The sequence below is a fragment of the Doryrhamphus excisus genome, chromosome 8, assembly GCF_030265055.1.
Source record: "Doryrhamphus excisus isolate RoL2022-K1 chromosome 8, RoL_Dexc_1.0, whole genome shotgun sequence".
Lineage (NCBI taxonomy): Eukaryota > Metazoa > Chordata > Actinopteri > Syngnathiformes > Syngnathidae > Doryrhamphus > Doryrhamphus excisus.
Window position 1 is genome coordinate 1,880,860 of NC_080473.1, and position 18,847 is coordinate 1,899,706.

The 18,847-nt window shown below is 44.5% G+C and overlaps 2 protein-coding genes across 3 annotated transcripts; one reads left to right on the forward strand and one right to left on the reverse strand.

Moving 5' to 3' along the window:
* Positions 1-313: 313 nt before the first annotated feature.
* Positions 314-9,174, forward strand: ddx6 (DEAD (Asp-Glu-Ala-Asp) box helicase 6). The gene is made up of 14 exons (XM_058079332.1): positions 314-479; positions 1,113-1,680; positions 1,753-1,816; positions 2,488-2,592; positions 2,865-2,994; positions 3,093-3,239; positions 3,856-3,950; positions 4,038-4,160; positions 4,239-4,367; positions 4,461-4,577; positions 4,986-5,049; positions 5,347-5,448; positions 5,529-5,708; positions 6,277-9,174. Exons 2-13 carry the CDS (start codon positions 1,475-1,477, stop codon positions 5,702-5,704), a joined length of 1,458 nt encoding a protein of 485 aa, XP_057935315.1. The 5' UTR covers positions 314-479; positions 1,113-1,474; the 3' UTR covers positions 5,705-5,708; positions 6,277-9,174.
* A 2,339-nt stretch (positions 9,175-11,513) lies between these two features.
* On the reverse strand, positions 11,514-18,764 carry nyap2a (neuronal tyrosine-phosphorylated phosphoinositide-3-kinase adaptor 2a). 2 transcript variants are annotated; one of them, XM_058079329.1, is made up of 7 exons: positions 18,460-18,764; positions 17,270-17,489; positions 16,760-17,040; positions 14,621-15,571; positions 14,205-14,327; positions 13,165-13,259; positions 11,514-13,050 (listed from the first exon to the last, which is right to left on the reverse strand). In XM_058079329.1, the coding sequence occupies exons 2-7, from the start codon at positions 17,470-17,472 to the stop codon at positions 12,829-12,831; spliced, it is 1,875 nt and encodes a 624-aa protein (XP_057935312.1). In that variant the 5' UTR covers positions 17,473-17,489; positions 18,460-18,764; the 3' UTR covers positions 11,514-12,828. The 2 variants fall into 2 exon arrangements, with proteins under 2 accessions (XP_057935312.1, XP_057935311.1); XM_058079328.1 differs by lacking the exon at positions 18,460-18,764 and having other exon boundaries at positions 17,270-18,059.
* Between the last annotated feature and the right edge of the window lie 83 nt (positions 18,765-18,847).

Consider the following 18,847-nt stretch of genomic DNA (forward strand, 5'->3'; position numbering starts at 1 on the left):
CACCCCAATGCGGGTGGATGAACATAAAAGCCATCGTTTTACTACATTCATTTATAAACAGCATTTCATTTCCGTCGCTGGCATGGATAGCAACTTGTCACTTGTGCTGAAAAAGAGAAATGTCTTAATCGATGTGAAAGGTGTTTAGTTCCGTGACTTGAAGCCATTGTGTTATTTGTAGACTTTGGCTCAGTGACGCGTCACAGGGATGACGTCAAATTTGGGCCAAAGTGTACACAAATGACGGACACGTTATATGCGGCCGATTTATGGATAGTGGTAAAATGTTTTAAAAATTATTTATTTGCATTAACGGCAAGGCTGTGATTCCAAATGAAATCAGCTGATCGCGTCGCTGGGGGCGGGCTCATAAAGGAGTGGACGCCATCTTGAAGGCTCGGATGAGAAGAAACCTCATTCGAATGCTCGGCTACCATTTGGCACAGCTTTAAAAACGACGAATGCTTCGCTTATCTGAGGTAAAAAAATGTGGCACACGTCGACATCGGTTTTATATATGATCATTTATCTGACGCCCGAGTCGTTCGCGGGAACGAGCGCCGTGGTGTTACAACTGTTAGGGTCTCACTTCGTCATAGTTAGCTTGTTAGCTACCTAGCTAGCGGACTAGCTTTTCCTGCTCTGTAACATCGGCAGGGCGTCCGCTAGCTAATATTCGGCGAATGTCAATCTTGAATTGTATAAAACGTGTAACTTGTGAAAGCCATAATGTTAAATATTTGATGTATGTCCATGTCACGGCGACGGCTCACCACTGAAGGTGAATGTTGATGTGCTAGCTCTTCCTACGTCATTGGTTATTATTAAAATGCTAGCTCGTCTATCCTCTAATGTCTTAATAGTTTTAGTAGCAGTTTTACGTTTACACAATCTGGGCCATTTATGTTGTATGTAATCGCTTTACAGTCTTAACTCTTAAGGTGAGTGCCTTTGTACATATTTTTAAACGTCATCGGTCATCTGTGTGGACTTCCCGTTAGCAATAGCGGCTAACAGTGTCCCAAAATAAGCTTCCGTCCTTCACAAGCAGAACAGCAACTGTATTGTAATTTCGCAGCCTTGAGTTGTCTAACTTGTTGACTTTGTTTCAGGGTTGGAAACAGGACGCAGCGGCTCAGTGGAGCTAATCAAGATGGCTTGCTGAACAAGTGGGCCCATACTTGAACGCTAGCTAAGCCCCCCCTGGAGTTTGCCTTCCAGACACTGCTGTCTCTTTCTCTTCTCGCTAACGCAGCACAAATCCATGCTAAAAACAAACTGCTCCAAACACCGAAGAGACGCTTAATGTCCCACAAACGGAGATATTATATAGTTAGTCTGAGGGATAAATATTTGGACACTTGGTGTATAGAAAACAAAGCCCCAAGAGGGACGGACTATCTTTAAATTGTGAGTGGATTCACTCCATCTGAGCTTCATTTGAGAGTGGACCCATAAAAGCTAAGCAGGAAACATGAGCACTGCCAGGACAGAGAACCCAGTGATTCTGGGCTTGTCGAACCAGAACGGACAGCTCCGGGGCTCGGTGAAGCCGGCTGGAGCGCCAGGTGGAGGCGGCGGTGGCGGCGGTGGCCCACAACAGCAGCCGCTAAACCAGATGAAAGGCACAATCAACAATGGCAACGCCCAGCCTGCCCCCACGACTAATAGCGTCATCAAGTAAGTTCCTTGTGACTTTATCCACCTCTGCTTTGATGTTTTTGTTTCTCATGAGAATGTCTACTTTCACAGGCCTGGAGATGACTGGAAGAAAAATTTGAAATTGCCCCCAAAGGACATGAGGATGAAAACTTCGGTTTGTACATGAACTTGTTTTGAAACTGCCAAAAAAGATTAAAAAACAAAGTATTGATTGCCCAGTGAAAACTAAAGATTGATCATCATCCATTTTTCCCTGGAAGATGTGCCATTAATAGACTTGAAAGACGCATCATAAAGCCCAACTGTAACAACAATGTAGAAAAAAAAAAAAATAAGTCTTTAAGGAAAAATGGAGGTTGTAAAATTACTAAGACTGAAGGCAGCTACAACTTTCATTTCTTGCTCTTTGGTTGTTGCCACACTTGCTCTTTGTTATCAGTCCAGTCAGTCCAGTCCACAAAACCAAATAGGAAAAAGAAGCAGAGCATTAGTGTAGTGAATTGGTTTGGTGCTCACTAAGCCACTCAAAAAAGACGGGACAGCAGACAACAGTGTTTCATCCGTTGGGCTTTTAGAGGTTATGGTCTAATTCTGTATTGTACAAGTCTTGTGGCGTTTGAGGTCAGTCTGTTGGTTACTTAGTTGCCTTAATGACTTCACCCAAGCACATGCAGTAAAATGCACATTAAAATTGATTATATGCTGCGACCACTCCCAACTCGTGGTTGGATCAAAAGTATTCTTTGTGACATGACTGTCGAGGTTAACGGAGGTGAGATTTGTGACAAATGATGCGCTTAAATATTTTTTGGCATTGACCCACAGGATGTGACGGCAACTAAAGGCAATGAGTTTGAAGATTACTGCCTGAAGAGGGAACTGCTCATGGGCATCTTTGAGATGGGCTGGGAAAAACCGTCTCCAATCCAGGTGCGTTTGCGCCTCCAACTGATTTATGTCTTTTCTTTTAGTTTCATTTTTTTAAGTCATTCTCTAGCCATCTAATTTGGTTTAATTTGCTGACTACATTTCACATTTTAGTAAACCATTAAAGTCTGGTATGACACTACATATTGCGTCGTCTGAATGCTTTAAATGAAAGAAAAATGACAAATTATTCGCCATCAAAATTATTACTGCCTCTAACACCATGATGTGTGTGGGCACAATATAATTTGAATCTTTATCACTGCTACTTGTAGGAGGAAAGCATTCCCATCGCCTTGTCGGGAAGGGATATCCTTGCCAGAGCCAAGAATGGCACAGGGAAGAGCGGAGCCTACCTCATTCCCTTACTTGAACGCATCGACCTGAAGAGAGACTGCATACAAGGTGAGCAACACGACCAATATGTTGAGCCGAGGTGTGATCATCTGAACATGCCATGTGGCTCTTATTTCACTCATCTTTTCCTGCCCCACTCTGTCCAGCATTGGTGGTAGTGCCCACCAGGGAATTGGCTCTGCAAGTCAGCCAAATATCAATCCAGGTCAGCAAACACATGGGAGGAGTGAAGGTGATGGCAACCACGGGTGGAACCAACCTACGTGATGACATCATGAGACTGGATGAAACAGGTGAGTGGGAACACGTTAACCCCTGGCTCACCTTCAATCCGTTGTGGCTCCGGTCTTGATCCAGTCTAGCTTGTCACAGAGTGACACTCACTGTCTCTGGTAGTCCCTGTGGTGAGCGTCTGTGGAAACTGCTCTGTGAGAGCAGATGTTCTCGCGATTACTAGCCTTGTATACAGGACGTATACTTGTAAACAATAGCCGTGTTTGCCTGCATGTCAACTATGTTGTAGATTTTTTTTTTTTTGCCTTTTGCCTTCATACCATCAGTAAGTACAATTTTTTTAATGGTTATTATTACTAAATAGCATTTAATTACTTCATATTGTTTGTTCCTTGAGGGTACGATGTTTATCGGCACTATCAATTTCTTGTATTGATGAGTTAGCTCTGGATAAAAGTTAGACCTCAAACGGATTCTTTCCGTTTGGCCGTATGTCCACTGGAGCTGCACTAATGGAGGTAGTATGAGCCTACAACAGGGACTTCAATCTTGGGTAATGATTCCGGCAACCATGACGGAGCCACAGCGGATTCAGTACGAGTCTGGGATTTAACTGAGAATGGTGAAGAATAAAATAATAAAAATACAGTTGTTGAAATATTTTGATTTTTCCAGTGCATGTGGTCATCGCCACCCCAGGGAGGATTTTGGACCTCATCAAAAAAGGAGTGGCCAAAGTCAGTCAAGTGCAGATGATTGTTTTAGATGAGGTGAGATGCAGTGGTGGTTTTTTGCCTCTCTGGCCATACCACTTTCATACGCTTTTGGAGGTAATGTTACCTTTTGCTTCCCAACAGGCTGACAAACTCCTGTCTCAGGACTTTGTTGCCATGATGGAAGAGATTCTGGGCTTCCTCTCCAAACAGAGACAGATCTTGCTTTATTCTGCTACCTTCCCCCTCAGCGTGCAGAAGTTTATGGTATGGTGTCATGTGTCTCCAGAAAATCAACTTGAATTGGTTAATGATGCCTAATTTACAGCTTGTCTTCCCATGTAGAATTCACACCTGCAAAAGCCCTATGAGATCAACCTCATGGAGGAGCTGACACTTAAGGGTGTGACTCAGTATTACGCTTATGTCACTGAAAGGCAAAAAGTCCATTGCCTCAATACTTTGTTCTCAAGGGTAAGCTAGACTGTACTGCTTTTTTCTCATCGCTTTTATGGTTTCATACTTGGCAAAAAAACGTAATTTTGGTGTGTTGACTTTGTTTTGTAGCTCCAGATCAACCAGTCTATCATCTTCTGCAACTCCTCTCAGAGAGTGGAGCTCCTTGCCAAGAAGATCTCCCAGCTTGGTTACTCGTGTTTCTACATTCATGCTAAGATGAGACAGGTCAGCATAGTTTCCGTCTGTAGGCATGCTGCCACGGGTGTCCATTTTTGCCGTGCAGCTCTATTGGTGCTTTCCAGTTGTAAAATTGAAAACAAGAGATGTAACTAATATGCTTTTTCACCAATAACACAATACTGTTTTGTTCAGATAGTCGGCATATATTGACCTACATAGGATTGCTTTTAGCATCTTTCCCCATATCCTTACAATTTCTTTGTGACCCTGAGGAGAAAGCATGACTAAGTTAATTTTGTGGTTTTATTGAATAGAAGTTTCTAATGTTCAGAAAGTTGTTGAAGAAAGTTTAGACATCCCTGTTCTACAAAATCAGTTTCAACTTGTCAGATCTTGGCTCTGTCATACTCCATGTAAATGTCCCCCTCTTTCTCCCGCCCTCCCTCCCTCCAGGAACATCGCAACCGTGTGTTCCATGACTTCCGAAATGGTCTCTGTCGAAATCTTGTTTGCACTGGTAAGGTTTTTTGTTTATTTCAGGACATCTTGTGGTCTCTGCCTTTTGACTTTGCAACTAACAAGCCAGAGCATGCTTGTTTTGTTGGCTGTCATGATGATGCTGCAGTATTGTAATGTGAAAGTAAAACATTGTTTCACAAACACTTTCTGAAATGTAGATTCATCATTGCTTGGCACACTTTTCACTGTAGTCAGTGAAGTCTTTTCATTGTTTCCTGCATAGTTTTGGCATGACAGTTTGAGAAATGACTTGAGCCTTTCAAATGTTTACTTTGACTGTTGACTTCTCTTTCAGACCTCTTCACAAGAGGAATAGACATTCAAGCTGTGAATGTTGTCATCAATTTTGACTTCCCCAAGCTTGGAGAGACGTATCTTCATCGCATTGGAAGATCTGGTGAGAACTCCAGATCTGTTTCTCCTGCCGTCTTTCATAACCAAGCATTTAACCCTCTTCAAACCTCACATCTCATCCAGGTCGCTTTGGACACTTGGGTCTGGCCATCAACCTGATCACCTACGACGATCGCTTCAACCTGAAAGGAATTGAAGAGCAGCTGGGAACAGAGATCAAGCCCATCCCCGGAATAATCGACAAGAGCTTGTATGTGGCAGAGTACCACAGCGAGAGCGGTGAAGAAGTGAAGCCATGAGCCAGTGAGTACATCCTCTGTTACAGGGGTGTCCCAACTTTGGGCGTACTCTCACTAGGGCAACTGAAGTGTGCCTGGGTCCTCTAAGCGTGGAAAGTTTGAGTGCATTAATTTGTGCCCAGGTTTGGCATGATTGAAATATTCATGCCTCGCTTAAAATGAATGACAGAAGGAGGGGTGTCGTGATAATGATATTGGATATTGGGCCGATATCAGCAAAAACACTATGATCTATGCTGACATCGTATTGGCCAACGTTCAAGGCTGCAATATGGGTATTGGAAGTGAAACGGTTGTATTTGGGACACCCCTGTGCAGAAGCATCCTTGTACAAAATAATCTGACTCCAAACAAGGGTCAAAAGTCCACAAATGATGAGAAAGTGGCGTTTCCTTATTGCGATCACCACTCTTGCAGGTTTTTGACAGGGGGAACCTTGTTCAAAATAATCTGACTAAAGTCTGGAAGAATTTCACAATGCCAGAGCAAGCTGATTAGCTTTATACCTAATCTTTATAATGAATGTTGGCTGCGAGTCTAATATGTGATCGCTTTTTTCTCTGTCTTGACAGATCAGGCCATCCTCCATTCCCCTTTGGACCCTGCCCCCTCCCCTTCACAACTTGGATTTTTTTTCTTTTAAATGTACAGAGTCTGTCCATCTTATTTTTTTTGATGCCTCCATCGGGAATGTGAATTTTGTTGGATACATGTTGGAAGAACTCATTTGCCTTGTCATAGGGCTCAATGCTGCACCGCCTGCGCTGAAGACACCCCCCCCCCCCCATTCCCTTCCCCATGAGGAAAGTACGGGACCAAGTGGACAATGTATCAGTGCATACAGAGGTGGCTTTCCACCGCTAACATGAAGCCAGCACCCACAGGCCCCCTAAAATGACCCCCCCCCCCCCCCCCCACCCCCTCCATGCGCCACTTTCTTTCTTTGGGAACCAATTTGTATCAAGTGCCTTAAGAAGCAGTCCAACTTGTTGTGAAGTAATAACCATCATCACACAGCTCTCTTGTTCACCTTACAGAAGATTTGTCGTGCTCTTTTCATTTCCAACCACCAAGGTGAATCCATAACCCGTTTTCATTTGCCATCGGGGGAGGGGGGGATCAGGGGCACTGCCCTCATGCGTCCTGCTCGTCTGGGCTGCCTGCACTTAAGTCTGGCTGATATTGCAGGACAAACTTGGATTTTTCTCCATGGCCAGAGATACTGGAATTTGTTTTTCCGAGAAGAAAGCCAGACTTTTTTTTTTTTTTTGCTAGTGCTTCTAGAAGAGCCCAACACTTTCCTCTTGTCTTCAGTGGCAACACAACACAGACAATGTGCAGCCAACTAACAACCTGATTGAGTCATGAGGATTCCTCATCCGGTGCAGTTCAATTTGCAGGAGTTTCTTTATCACCTTCCTATGGACAGCCAAACGTAACCCAGAGCCGTGCAGCTGGCATTGAGGCTGCCTTGCTCCCCATGTGTAAATACCTTACTTTTAAGATTGTTTTAAACAAGTTCTGAAGGCTGGCTGACAACCGAACTCTCGCACACACCCCTACACACGATGTGGCACTGGAGACTGTTTCATTACTACCTATTGGCCTGCAAATTTATTTATAATTTTAGAAATTGCAGAATATTGGCTACACGAACAGCAATGACCCCCCTGCATGAACTGCCACTGAGGTTAAGTTCATCAGACAAATTGGAGGCGGTAAACCGTCATAAGCGAAAGCTGCACTCGAGCACCATGGTTTCAATTGATTCTCCTGCTGCCGGTAGAGCTTTTTAGTCATGAATTCTTTTGTCGCCAGCCTGGACTTGTGAACTTGACGGGAGACTGCGTTGGCTCTCCAGTCAAAGTTGATGTGGAAAGAAAAAGGAAAGATTAGATTCTATCATGTCGTCCTACTTGCTGCAGTGCAGCTTCATTGGCAGATCCTTTTTGCTTAGTTTCTTTTTTTTTAAACCCCTGGGGGAGGCTCTGCCAGCTGTTACATGGAGCTACATTGTGCTCTCCGAGCACCGTCAACAAATATTTGGAAGGACTGCCATTGAATCCGCCCCCCAGCCCTTTTGAATAAGAATGTTGTTGGACAAACTCATCAAAGTGAACCACCTGATGTAAAATGTAGCAGGAAGTCTCCGTCTAATGTGATGTTCTAAACAACCTGGAGCAGGTTGGGCTGCACTTACTGCACAGAGCGGTTGACTTCTGGCAATAACACTGATGGCACTGCTTTAGTTTTGGGGGGTTTTTTGTTTGTTTTTGTTTTGTTTTTTTTGCTACCTGCAAGGCCCAGACAGACATGCACGTTGGAGTAGAAGATCCCAAAAAGAAAGAAGGGGAATGGCAGTGAAGGATTCCTAAATGACTTGGACTGCAAACTTTTGCCGCCTCAGCTTATTTCTCTGCCCTTTTGTTTGTCTTTTTATGTGGGGTTTGACTTGTACGTCCTAACCAAAACCTGATTTTGCACAAAAGCTCTCAGCTGTTTAAGCAGCTCAGAGCCTTTTTTGTTTTGCAAAGTTTGGTTTCCCTCTTGTGGTGAGATGCTTTTTGGCTGTTCTAATTGATAACATAAAAAAAAGTACATCCTCGTGTTGGAACAGCGATCCCTGCTCCCTCGTAAAGTCTCACGCTGGCCCCAGACTAATTCATCAATCATCCAATCAGGCTAATTTGGCGGGGGGGTTGTGTCCAAACTATCCAATTGAAGGTGAGGAGGAGCGAGCAGGGATCAAACTTTGCAGACACTCGGCAGCCGTCTGCTTCATGGTGGCCTGTCAGCGGTATTGCAGGCATGGTTTTGTTTCAAGGCGGGTCCAACGGGATGGCGGGGTGACGGGCTGCTCGCTTACCGCTGGCAGACACCATGTTGAGAACCTTAAAGACTGAGATGGTAGCATCTTGCCAAAAATACCGAATTGGATCATTATCGTAACAAACTTGCCTCATTCTTTAAGGTCATTTTAAATTGAGGGAGGGGCGGGTCAATTGGTTGATTTGCTGCCCTGATGCACACCAATCCTCCTCGATAGTGGTGACAAATGTAAACAAAGACAGCCTTTATGTCCCAATTAGACCCAGACTGGACTTCCTATCCAGGAGGATGCAGCTGCTGCATCAGTAAACGGGGGGGGGGGTTTCACCTGATACCATCTTGCCCAAAGTTCATGGAGATGGGTGTCATGTTTTGGGGAAAATAATTGAAGTGATTTTGGTTTAGTTTTTGCCCAAAGAAAATGTTCAAGTGGAGAACTCTTCAAATTTAAGTGACGCAGCTGAAGCCCAAGTTGTTTGCTCATTTTTATTTAATACAAATTAGGTCGTTATTTAATTGGCAGACTTTCAGTGAAGCTCATTTTACTAAAAGTTCAGTTAAAAAAAAAAGTCAAAGATTGGGCTCAAAGGTTGAAAGTTTTGTTCCAAATAAAGCTCACTGAATTTATGTTGTCTCGTTGTTTTATTTGGTCCTGTGTGGTGGAAGAATCGGCTGCAGTTGGAGTTCTCAGGTATTTCTCACTTTTGTTATTGAGCATTTGACTTACCTCCCCTTCTAACGGCCATTTTGGTTGCTTTCAGACTAGCTGTACCTTTCTCCACTGCTAAGGAAGATTTAAGACATCTCCAGGTAAATGAAAAATATATACTGTCGTGTCTGTTTTAGCTTTACATATATTTGAGATGGTCTTTAATCCTCGACTTGGTAGCAACAACAGCACTTTTTAGTTATGCACATAAATCTTAGACGCCATAAAAGACTTAACATTTTCATAGATTTTTTTTCCCCCTGATTTTTAGGTTTTGTCCTCATTCCATGGGTCTTCTGCTCCCTGACAAGGAAATGTCACGTGGTCCAGAAAACTATTGACATCACATTGGACTCACAAGGTATGTGTTTGCAACACACAAGATGGCGTAAAAGTGGCTGACTGAACTGAATGATACACCACTGGAACGCGGGTGACACCTACATACTAGATGACTGAAGTTTGGATGGGAGGGGCTCCTTGTGGCTTGATGTCTTTTGCAGTCGCTGAACATGAGAAATAAAAAGCCTTCTCTGTCCAAGACCACATAACCATCACAATGTGTGTTGTTGCTTTGGTGCACAAGAGGAGAGCTCCACTTTGATCAGGGATGGAACTTTCAGGCTCAGGTTTTCAAAGCCTAAAGCCAAATACCATAATATCCCCAAAGTGATGCGCTGCTTTAACAGTTCAACTGCACCCTCAACACCCAACTTGTAAACTTGACCAGCTGCCGGCAGAGTGATTGAGACCTCTACCTTGTGGGCACACCAGATGGCAGTAGCGTCCACTGCCTTGTCTACACTATTCAGATTTTTACCATTCCAGTTCATTAGCGACAGTTTTCCGGGTGACAACCATCTTATTTCATTAGGTTTAGGCTGCAACGACATAAAGGTATTTATATACAATTTAGGCAATCAAATCCCATTTCTATTCCACTTTTCCTCACTAGGGTCACGCGTATGCTGGAGCCTATCCCAGCTAACTTCGGGCGAGAGGCGGGGTATACCCTGGACTGGTGGCCAGCCAATCACAGGGCACATATAGACAACCATTCACACTCACATTCATACCTATGGACAATTTGGAGTCGCCAATTAACCTAGCATGTTTTTGGAGTGTCGGAGGAACTCCCACATGCACTGGGAGAACATCCGCACAGAGATGCCCAAACGGAGAGTCCAACACAAGTCTTCCTGATCTGCTCACTGTGATCTACATGCTAACAAGTTGGCCACCGTGCAGCTCCTCTCATTATATGAAAATGTTATAATAAAATATCTTCACGTCACATCAATTCATGAAGATTTTTTTCCTTTCATACCAAGAAATCCACTAAAACGTGCATTGAAATGAAATTTTTCACATTGGTGTCAAGCCCCTATCTGGCATTTTATAGAAATGTAGTGTACAGTATTTTGTGTCAATGTCTTGGCACTTGTTTGTCAAAAAAGTACTAAAACATCGGACATTTGAACAGTCACTTGTATATGGTGGTTAATTTGTTCCAGACTCTATTGGATTTCTTAATTATCAACTGAATATTTTGGTAGAGCATGGTTTATGACCTTCTAAATTGGTGTTTTAATTTTAGAGCCCTCTAGACATGAAATAACACCCCTATAGCCACATTTACACTCCTATTACCCAATATAGTAGTACATAATACCAGAAAATAAGACCTCATAGATGCGTGTTGGCACGGGGAGAGCTCTTTTGCTTCCTGTTCCTGGCCAGTACTTGTCTCATCACTGTAACTTTACTGACACCTAGTGACTTGTGTAGAATACTATATATCCTATCTCTGAGTCTTGTCAATGCCAGTTTTACATTATATTTAATTTTACCATTTTATGCTTAAAATTCTGGCAACATTCATTCATATTCTACTGCTTTTTCCTCACAAGGGTTGCGGGGAGTGCTGGAGCCCATCCCAGCTGTCTTACGGCGAGAGGCGGGGTACACCCTGGACTGGTGGCCAGCCAATTACAGGGCACATATAGACAAACAACCATTCACACTCACATTCATACCTATGGACAATTTGGAGTGGCCAATTAACCTAGCATGTTTTTGGAATGTGGGAGGAAACCGGAGTACCCGGAGAAAACCCACGTATGCACGGGGAGAACATGCAAACTCCACACAGAGAGGGTGGAATTGAACCCTGGTCTCCTTGCTGTGAGGTCTGCGCGCTAACCACTAGACCGCCATGACGCCATTCTGGCAATATGTTGAATGTAATTAAGTATGCACATTTAGTCCATATCCAACCACAAAACAGCATGATTTAATTTATTTTTGAAATTGGAAGAGTGAAGTGGCAAAGGATCACTTTAGTGCATTTTAGCTTCATTCAAAAGCACAGCACCCCTAGCTTTTAGAGTGTTTACTTTTGTCAACTTGTGAAAAATCATAATCCTTCATATGAAACATAATGTGCTTTAACTCAAGCAGACAAAGGTAATGCATGATACGTGTTCTCCATTTGCGTGACATACCAGAATGCGTTGCGCCATTGACACTCCTGATCGGGCAGTCAAAATCCTCCTCTCTCTGAACTTGCTGTGTATGTAAAGTGCCTTAAATCTTTGTCATTTCCTCCGGTTAAATACCACTGAAGGTATTTGTTTACACTTTGTGTCCTGAGAGGAGTTTCTTCACCAAAACCTTCCTGTACATGGATGTCATGTATGTTTTCATCTGTCATCACATTTCCTGTCTCCATTCACTAAATCATCCAAAACTGGCTTAACATCAAAGTAAGAAAATATGATTTCAATATATATAAAATCTGATTGGTTAGTCATCACATTTTTTTTTTTACTTTTTTCAAAGATTCACACCCATTTCTTCACGACAGTGGAACCCGCTTATTTTATACACGCCAATAAAACGCTGATTTGTGCACAGTCACCCTGCTTCATCTTCACATCGCCCACATTTTCCATGCTCATCTTACGCAGCTGCCAAGCTCATTTCCTTGTTTGAGAACATGTGCTGCCACTTATTTTGATGCTTATTTTGCACTGAACAGGAAGACATTGTGCATGTTTTACCACTTTAACCAGACAGTTATGTTGTGGCAGATTGATAGGCATTTCTCCTGCCACTTAATTTGAACTGAATAGGCCGTCACTTCATGTGGCTGAGTGACAACTAAGTTAATAGTGCCATGCTTATTTTGTACTGAACAGGAAGTCCCTGTTTGTTGCGTTGCGACACTGTTATGTTGTGGCTGAGTGATAACTAAGTTAATGGCGCCACGCTTATTTTGATGGTTATTTTGATGCTTATTTTGCACTGAACAGGTAATCACTGCATGTCCTGCTATGTAATTAGACAGTAGTTGCACAGTGCATGTTGCTCAGCGATAATGAAGTTAAAGCTACAATACTGTTGACATAGGTCTTTTTGTTGAATTTTTTTTGTCAAATTTTATGTTGACGTCGACGGGCACTACTTGCTGAATTGTTGGACATAAGCGGGCTCCACTGTATCCGTTTCCTTCAGGTCACATTTGAAGTGGACACGAGACACACGAGACAAGCAACAAAGAGACCAGAGAAACATTGTAAGGGGGTCAGATGGCGGTGTCCCACAACACTGCGGTTGATTGGCTGGCAGCAGTGGGTGGGGCTGAATATGGCGGCGGTTGTTTCCTCCTCCAGCTGGGCAGGATGGGCATGCTGTCCTGTTTACTGAGGTTCTTCTCAGGTCGCTGGCGACATTTGATCTCACAACACAAAACGCGTTTCTTCTCAATCATCTCCATCATCGTGGTGTCTCCACAGAGCCACGGCATCTAGGTGGCACAGCAAGGTTTCCCTATCACTCATTTCCCTGTGTAGTCAATCTATACAATACTTTATCAGAGGTTCACTTTTAAAGCTATTCTAACGATGTAGTGTGTTTTTACCTGGCTGAGGGCGGGATGGTGATGTGGCAAGGAACCCGGTGATGACACACCTGATGTTGATGCTGAGCGACCAAGTTTAGTCACACACTTTGATTCTGCCCAAAATGAAAAAGGCAGTTTAGCTTCATCTAACATACATGTTCAGGAAAAATAAACTTTGACTCATCAAACAAAACCGGACGGCGGTGACAGAGCCAATTACGGGGCAAATGCATAACACAGGGCCAAAACCTTCCTACATATTTGCCTAATTGGGCAAAGATAGGACGCCATGCTTCTAAATCTGCTCTGCGTGAAACTGTTCTCATGGGTGATCTGTGGACAGTGTTGCTAAATGATGTGATCATTTCCTGTGTGTACGATAGCGCGGCAACAATGGAGCTATGATTCAATAGTCCTACTAATGGTAATGGTAATTTTGTAATTGAATTAGTTAATGTAAATATCCTCTGATTTCAGTCTGTCAGATGTGAATGTTTAAAAATGTCCTTAGTCATCCGCAAAAGCAGACCTATCTTTGTGTTTATGTTAAAGTTGATCCTGCACATCAGCTTTGGCAAACTGATCAGCATTTTTGGATACAGTATATCGCGGGCCAACCCCAGGTCTGTTTGGTTCATATTGACCTGGCCAAGTGACATCAGTTGCAGTGGTAGCCTACGACTCGTTCAGGGCGCTTACAAGCCCGCCTTGAGGAACACCGTTTCCATTTCAGATCAACATTTGTGAGATTACATTAGTTCCAGGCCCAGTAACACTCCCAGTCTCCATTGTCGCCATTGTTCACTCGCCGCGACAAGCTATAAAAGGATCAAGAATGCATGGGACGGGGGACGATGTAATGACTACGCAGAAGCATCATTCAGGCTAAAGAACAATTTGTACTTTGATGCAGAGTCACAAAGTCTCAAATAACACAACTTGCTATTTTTTTAAGTGGCTAGAGGGTCTGGCTACTTGTTAAATATACTGCATATATGGACATAATGAGCATGGACATTTAAGATGATGCTTTTTTCAGGTCAAGAGATGAGTCTCACCTCCTGCCCCTGCAAACATAAAAGTTGGGCTAACTGATGACCTTCCCATCCGACTGGAAACCGGACTGAATCGTCCGTCGTCGTCTCTGTCCTTGCATTCAGACCTGGCGGACCTGGACTCTCCTGCAGAGATACAACAAAGCGGGACAGTGAGACAACTGCTTTGCACTCAAAACATCTGATAAAAAGGCCAATCAAAGCATTACAGGCAGTTTGGTTACAGACGGAGATGGGGAAGGGTAAGCCAACACTGGCGTCAAATGGCCAACTGAAGCTACGAGCTAAGAGACGACATGGCTTTTTGGTTTCCGTCTGGATGATCTGTGATGTTGCGGTACTATGTGGTGCCTCATCCTGTACTTGTATGTGTGTACAAGTGTGTATGTACTTGTGTACATGTGGGGAGTGTGTTGTACCTTCACAGTGTTTGCTCTTTCTGCTGCCCGAGCCTTTTCTCACCACCTGTTTGCCGGACGCAGTTGAGGTATTAGTCACTTCGTCCATCGGACTCGTTGGGGTTTGCAACCTCACCGCCACGTTCTGCATGGAGCTGTAGGGAGAAGAGTTCTTATGCATCGCCCCGCCCTCTTGGGACCTGTTTGAGATCGAGGAAGAGGATGAAATGGGCGTATTTCCTCCCGCCATCAAAGCGTCATATGGAGGTGGCCTTTTCATGTTCAGAGGAGTCTGTGAGCGGCCCATGCTCACAGGGGAGGGGCATGCTGATTGGCTGCGTGGGTGCCCATTATGGGAGCAGCTAGAGGATTTGTACAGGTTGGATGGAAGCGGCGGAGCGGATGATCGGCCTGAAGAGGTTATTGTGGAAGTGGAGGGCCGATCTTCTTCGCTGGTTTTTGAGCTTCTTGACTTGCTATAAGTCGCTTTTTCTAACATGGACAGCTGAGTGACATCCACAGGGGTCAGCGGAGACTCGTCTGAATTGGGAGAGCACTGGGTAGGGGCTGTGGGGAACACAAGTAACGGCGGTCGGTGCGTCAAGAGGTTGGGGAAAGGTTGAGGGATGCGGTGACTTGACGAGCAGGAATCGGTGTCGACCGCGGAGTCCTCCAAGGCCGGGTATTTCATTTCCTCATACACAGATTCGTTTTCATCATCCACCGCTGCCTCTTGGCTTTTCAACTCTCGCAGCACATTTCCTACCATTTCAATATAAATAGACTCGGAATCGTCCCCGGAAGCCAAACACTGGCTCTGCGAGGAGGTTTGTTCCCACTGCAGGGGGACCTTCTTGCCATGCGTACACATGTAGGAGTCGTCAAAGGAGGAGCTGAGCTGGGTGTTTGGGTTCCGTCTGGGTTTGGGTGGAGGTGTCTTCTTGTAGTCGTCAGAGCAGGAATGGAAGTGAGCTTTAAGTAGAGAAACAACAAGTCATCATGTTTCATTGTGAGGTTAAGCACCATCCTGGAACTAATTCATCAGGCCAATCATGGATTTGTTCCACGACTAGTTGCTATTAGAAATCAGCACCAAGCGAGGCAAGGATGGAATGCCAAATGGGCACATTGGTGCAGTGATGCAGAATCGGCATCCACCCACGTGGGAAGACTAAGCTGTGCCAAAATGTGAAGCGCTCATGCAATTTACCTGTCAATCTGTGTTCCTACCCTCACCTCCAGTCGTGAGCTTTGGGCAGTGACCAAAAGGAATGCAGGTACAAGAAATGAGTTTTCTCCGTCGGGCGGCTGGCCTTTGTCTTAATTGGGAAGCATCAGTGATACTGAAGCATTGTCAGTATCACTGCCCTGGGCTTTGACACAGTATCATTTCGGCCTTTTCCCTTATCATTCATAGGCGATTTCTAGGGCACAGGGACAATTAATACTGTAGTATGTGATAATAAAGGAATACAGCGCAACCAGTTCTTCCCCACGGCATTCGGACGGACTGACACACTTTGACTAAGCAGTTGTCCTGTCACTGGGAAACGACTATTCCTTCCTGGCGAATTCCCGCGTTAATATTTTCCCATATTCCAACATAACTGAACATTGCCGTAACACCTCCAAAATAAGAGCACCACCAGTTTAAAACTAAACGACAGGAGGCAGTCTGGTCTTGACACCGGTTTGTTGACACAAGTGGTTCCATTGCAGAATTCAGTAGCTAAAAGGGGTATGTTCCGTTATTTGTGGAACTTACTAATTCTAAAGTGTAACCAGGCTGCACGGCGGCTGTAGACCTGAGTTCAATTCCACTCTCGGCCATCTCTGTGTGGAGTTTGCATGTTCTCTCCGTGCATGCGTGGGTTTTCTCCGGGTACTCCGGTTTCCTCCCACATTCCAAAAACATGCTAGGTTAATTGCCGACTCCAAATTGTCCATAGGTATGAATGTGAGTGTGAATGGTTGTTTGTCTATATGTGCCCTGTGATTGGTTGGTGACCGGTCCAGGGTGTACCCCGCCTCTTGCCCGAAGACAGCTGGGATAGGCTCCAAAGAGCGACCCCCCGCGACCCTCGTGAGGATAAGCGGTAGAAAATGAATGAACCTCTACTCCTCAATGTGGAGACTAAATAGCAAATGAGTTCTGTTCACCTTCGTCTTGCTCCTGAGCTTCTGTCACGACGACTCCATTCAGAGCCTCGGAACTGCTGCTGAGTTTGGTGTTGGGATCCCGCTTCGGTTTTGGCGGCGGTTGCTTCCGGTTGCTGGCATCGTCGTCACCACCCACTGAGTTGAGGGACTGCGAGCGAACGCTGAAGCCCTGGCCAGGAGTGGGCAGGCGGTCCTGTGGTGCCGGCATGGTCATGAAACCCATTCTGAAATGTTTTCCAGAGTATGCGGCCTCTGTTGTACCAGCAACTTCCTCATCGGTCCTAGATAAAAGGAGGAAATCATTGAGCTAGTATGCAACCAATCAAAATATATTGATTCATTCTCGCCATTCAAATCTGCATTCTTCTTCTCTTGGCTAAAACTCTGTGATTTGACAGCCTCTTCCCCCAACCCCACCCATTCTGCTGCAGTTAGGCAGGATATGAGGGTGGGCCCCATATCGCTGTGAGCGTACGCACGTACAGGAGATGTCAAAAGAACACCTTTTACCTTTTGATTTCTTCTCCCTGGCGTTTCTTCTTCTGTTTTTTTTCCTGCATGTACGTCCAGTTGGTCTTGTTGCGAATGCGGTCACTCTCTCGGGAAATGTCCGAGGCGTTCTGGATGACGAGATCATCGTAGGCTTGAAGGCAGCTGTCTTCCACATATTGGAAAAACCTGCGGAAGGATGAGGCCTCCTCTTGAGATGTCATGTTGAATCTTGGAGAACCTGAGCCAGAGAGAATCATGTTACTGGCAAACTTCACCTTCTGCATGGAATCAAACAGTATCCTTTGTTTATCACTGTTATTTGGTTCCGGACCAGGAATAAATAAATGGGATTTATTTATAAATAGAATAATTTCATAGAGCATAGATGTTTACAACTTTGAAATACAATTAGAGCCCTCTAGACATGAAATAACACCCCTAAAGTCATCTTTACCCTCTTATTACCCAATTTAAAAGACATAATACAAGAATATAAGACAAGTCTGGTGCTTGGGTGTCTCCCATAACATTACTGACACCTAGCGACATATCCTGACGTCTTTGAATGCATCTCTGAATGTGAGTACTTCATTTAGTCATTTCTATGCTGGAAAATGCTTAACTTGGGGATGAAATGTGTTTATACATGCATGTTTATTGACTATTAATCAGCCATATTCAACAGTAATTAATATATTATTATATAATATATTATTATTACTGTAGTGTGGTTATCAAAAAAAAAAAAAAGATCACTTGAATCACATCGTTTTCCTAGCAGGATCGCTGTCAACGCTTCGTCTTCTGATGAAATGGTTGTCTCCCCTTTCCCCCCTGCACCCCACCCCTTGCTTGTCTCTCAGCATCCCTCTAAAAATGGAACAGGAAGTCAGCCAGCTGTAACCTAGCAACAGCAGCATCTCTCAGGGGAGCATGATGTAATGCTTCCTGCATGGCCGACAGTGAGGAAGGTTGCAAAGAGAAGGATGAAGCAGGAATGGGGAAAGAACGGATACTTGGTGATATCAGCCATCATCACCTCCGACCCTGACCCTGATGTCACACGAGTCGAGATGGCTACCACACATTAACATGACTTCCTGTCTGACGGCTCACCAATGAGAAATGAGTTAAAGATTAATACTGATTCCCAGTCACCTATTCTCATGGTCGACCTCAGCAGAGGTAAAAAAAGAAAGGATGCTTACCAGATTCACACTCCCTCCATCCTCCCCTTCAGCCCCCCCCCCCCACCCCTCTGTCTCCTTCCCTCCTTCCTTTCAGTCGCCGTGTCCTTCCTGCACTCGATCAAAGATGGATGAAGACTGGCGTCGTCGGCACGCAGCGATGACCGTAAACTTCTGCAGCGTACCACTTTGTCTTTAAAACGACGTCCTTCCCTCGCGATTGCTCGCTCGTTTTTTCAGAAGATACCTGACGCGCACACACTCATGTACGCACGCACACCCGACAGTCGGTGAAAGAAACAGGAGGCTGCAACCACGGCAACCTGACAGCATCCTCAGACGCTCGACTCCTCCCCTGTCGTGCTATTAAAGGGGGGGGGGGGGGGGGTATTCTGTCAATAACTGAATT

Bases quoted from the DNA above. Each gene is read 5' to 3' on its own strand.
- ddx6 (XM_058079332.1), top strand. From the start codon at position 1,475: ATGAGCACTGCCAGGACAGAGAACCCAGTGATTCTGGGCTTGTCGAAC. The intron at 1,817-2,487 runs GTTTGTACATGA...ATTGACCCACAG, and splicing joins ACATGAGGATGAAAACTTCG to GATGTGACGGCAACTAAAGG. The intron at 2,593-2,864 runs GTGCGTTTGCGC...TGCTACTTGTAG, and splicing joins AAAAACCGTCTCCAATCCAG to GAGGAAAGCATTCCCATCGC.
- nyap2a (XM_058079328.1), bottom strand. From the start codon at position 17,634: ATGCTCTATGAAATTATTCTATTTATAAATAAATCCCATTTATTTATT. The intron at 15,572-16,759 runs GTGAACAGAACT...CTCTACTTAAAG, and splicing joins AGCTCAGGAGCAAGACGAAG to CTCACTTCCATTCCTGCTCT. The intron at 13,051-13,164 runs GTAAAAACACAC...TGTGCCACCTAG, and splicing joins ACCATCCCGCCCTCAGCCAG to ATGCCGTGGCTCTGTGGAGA.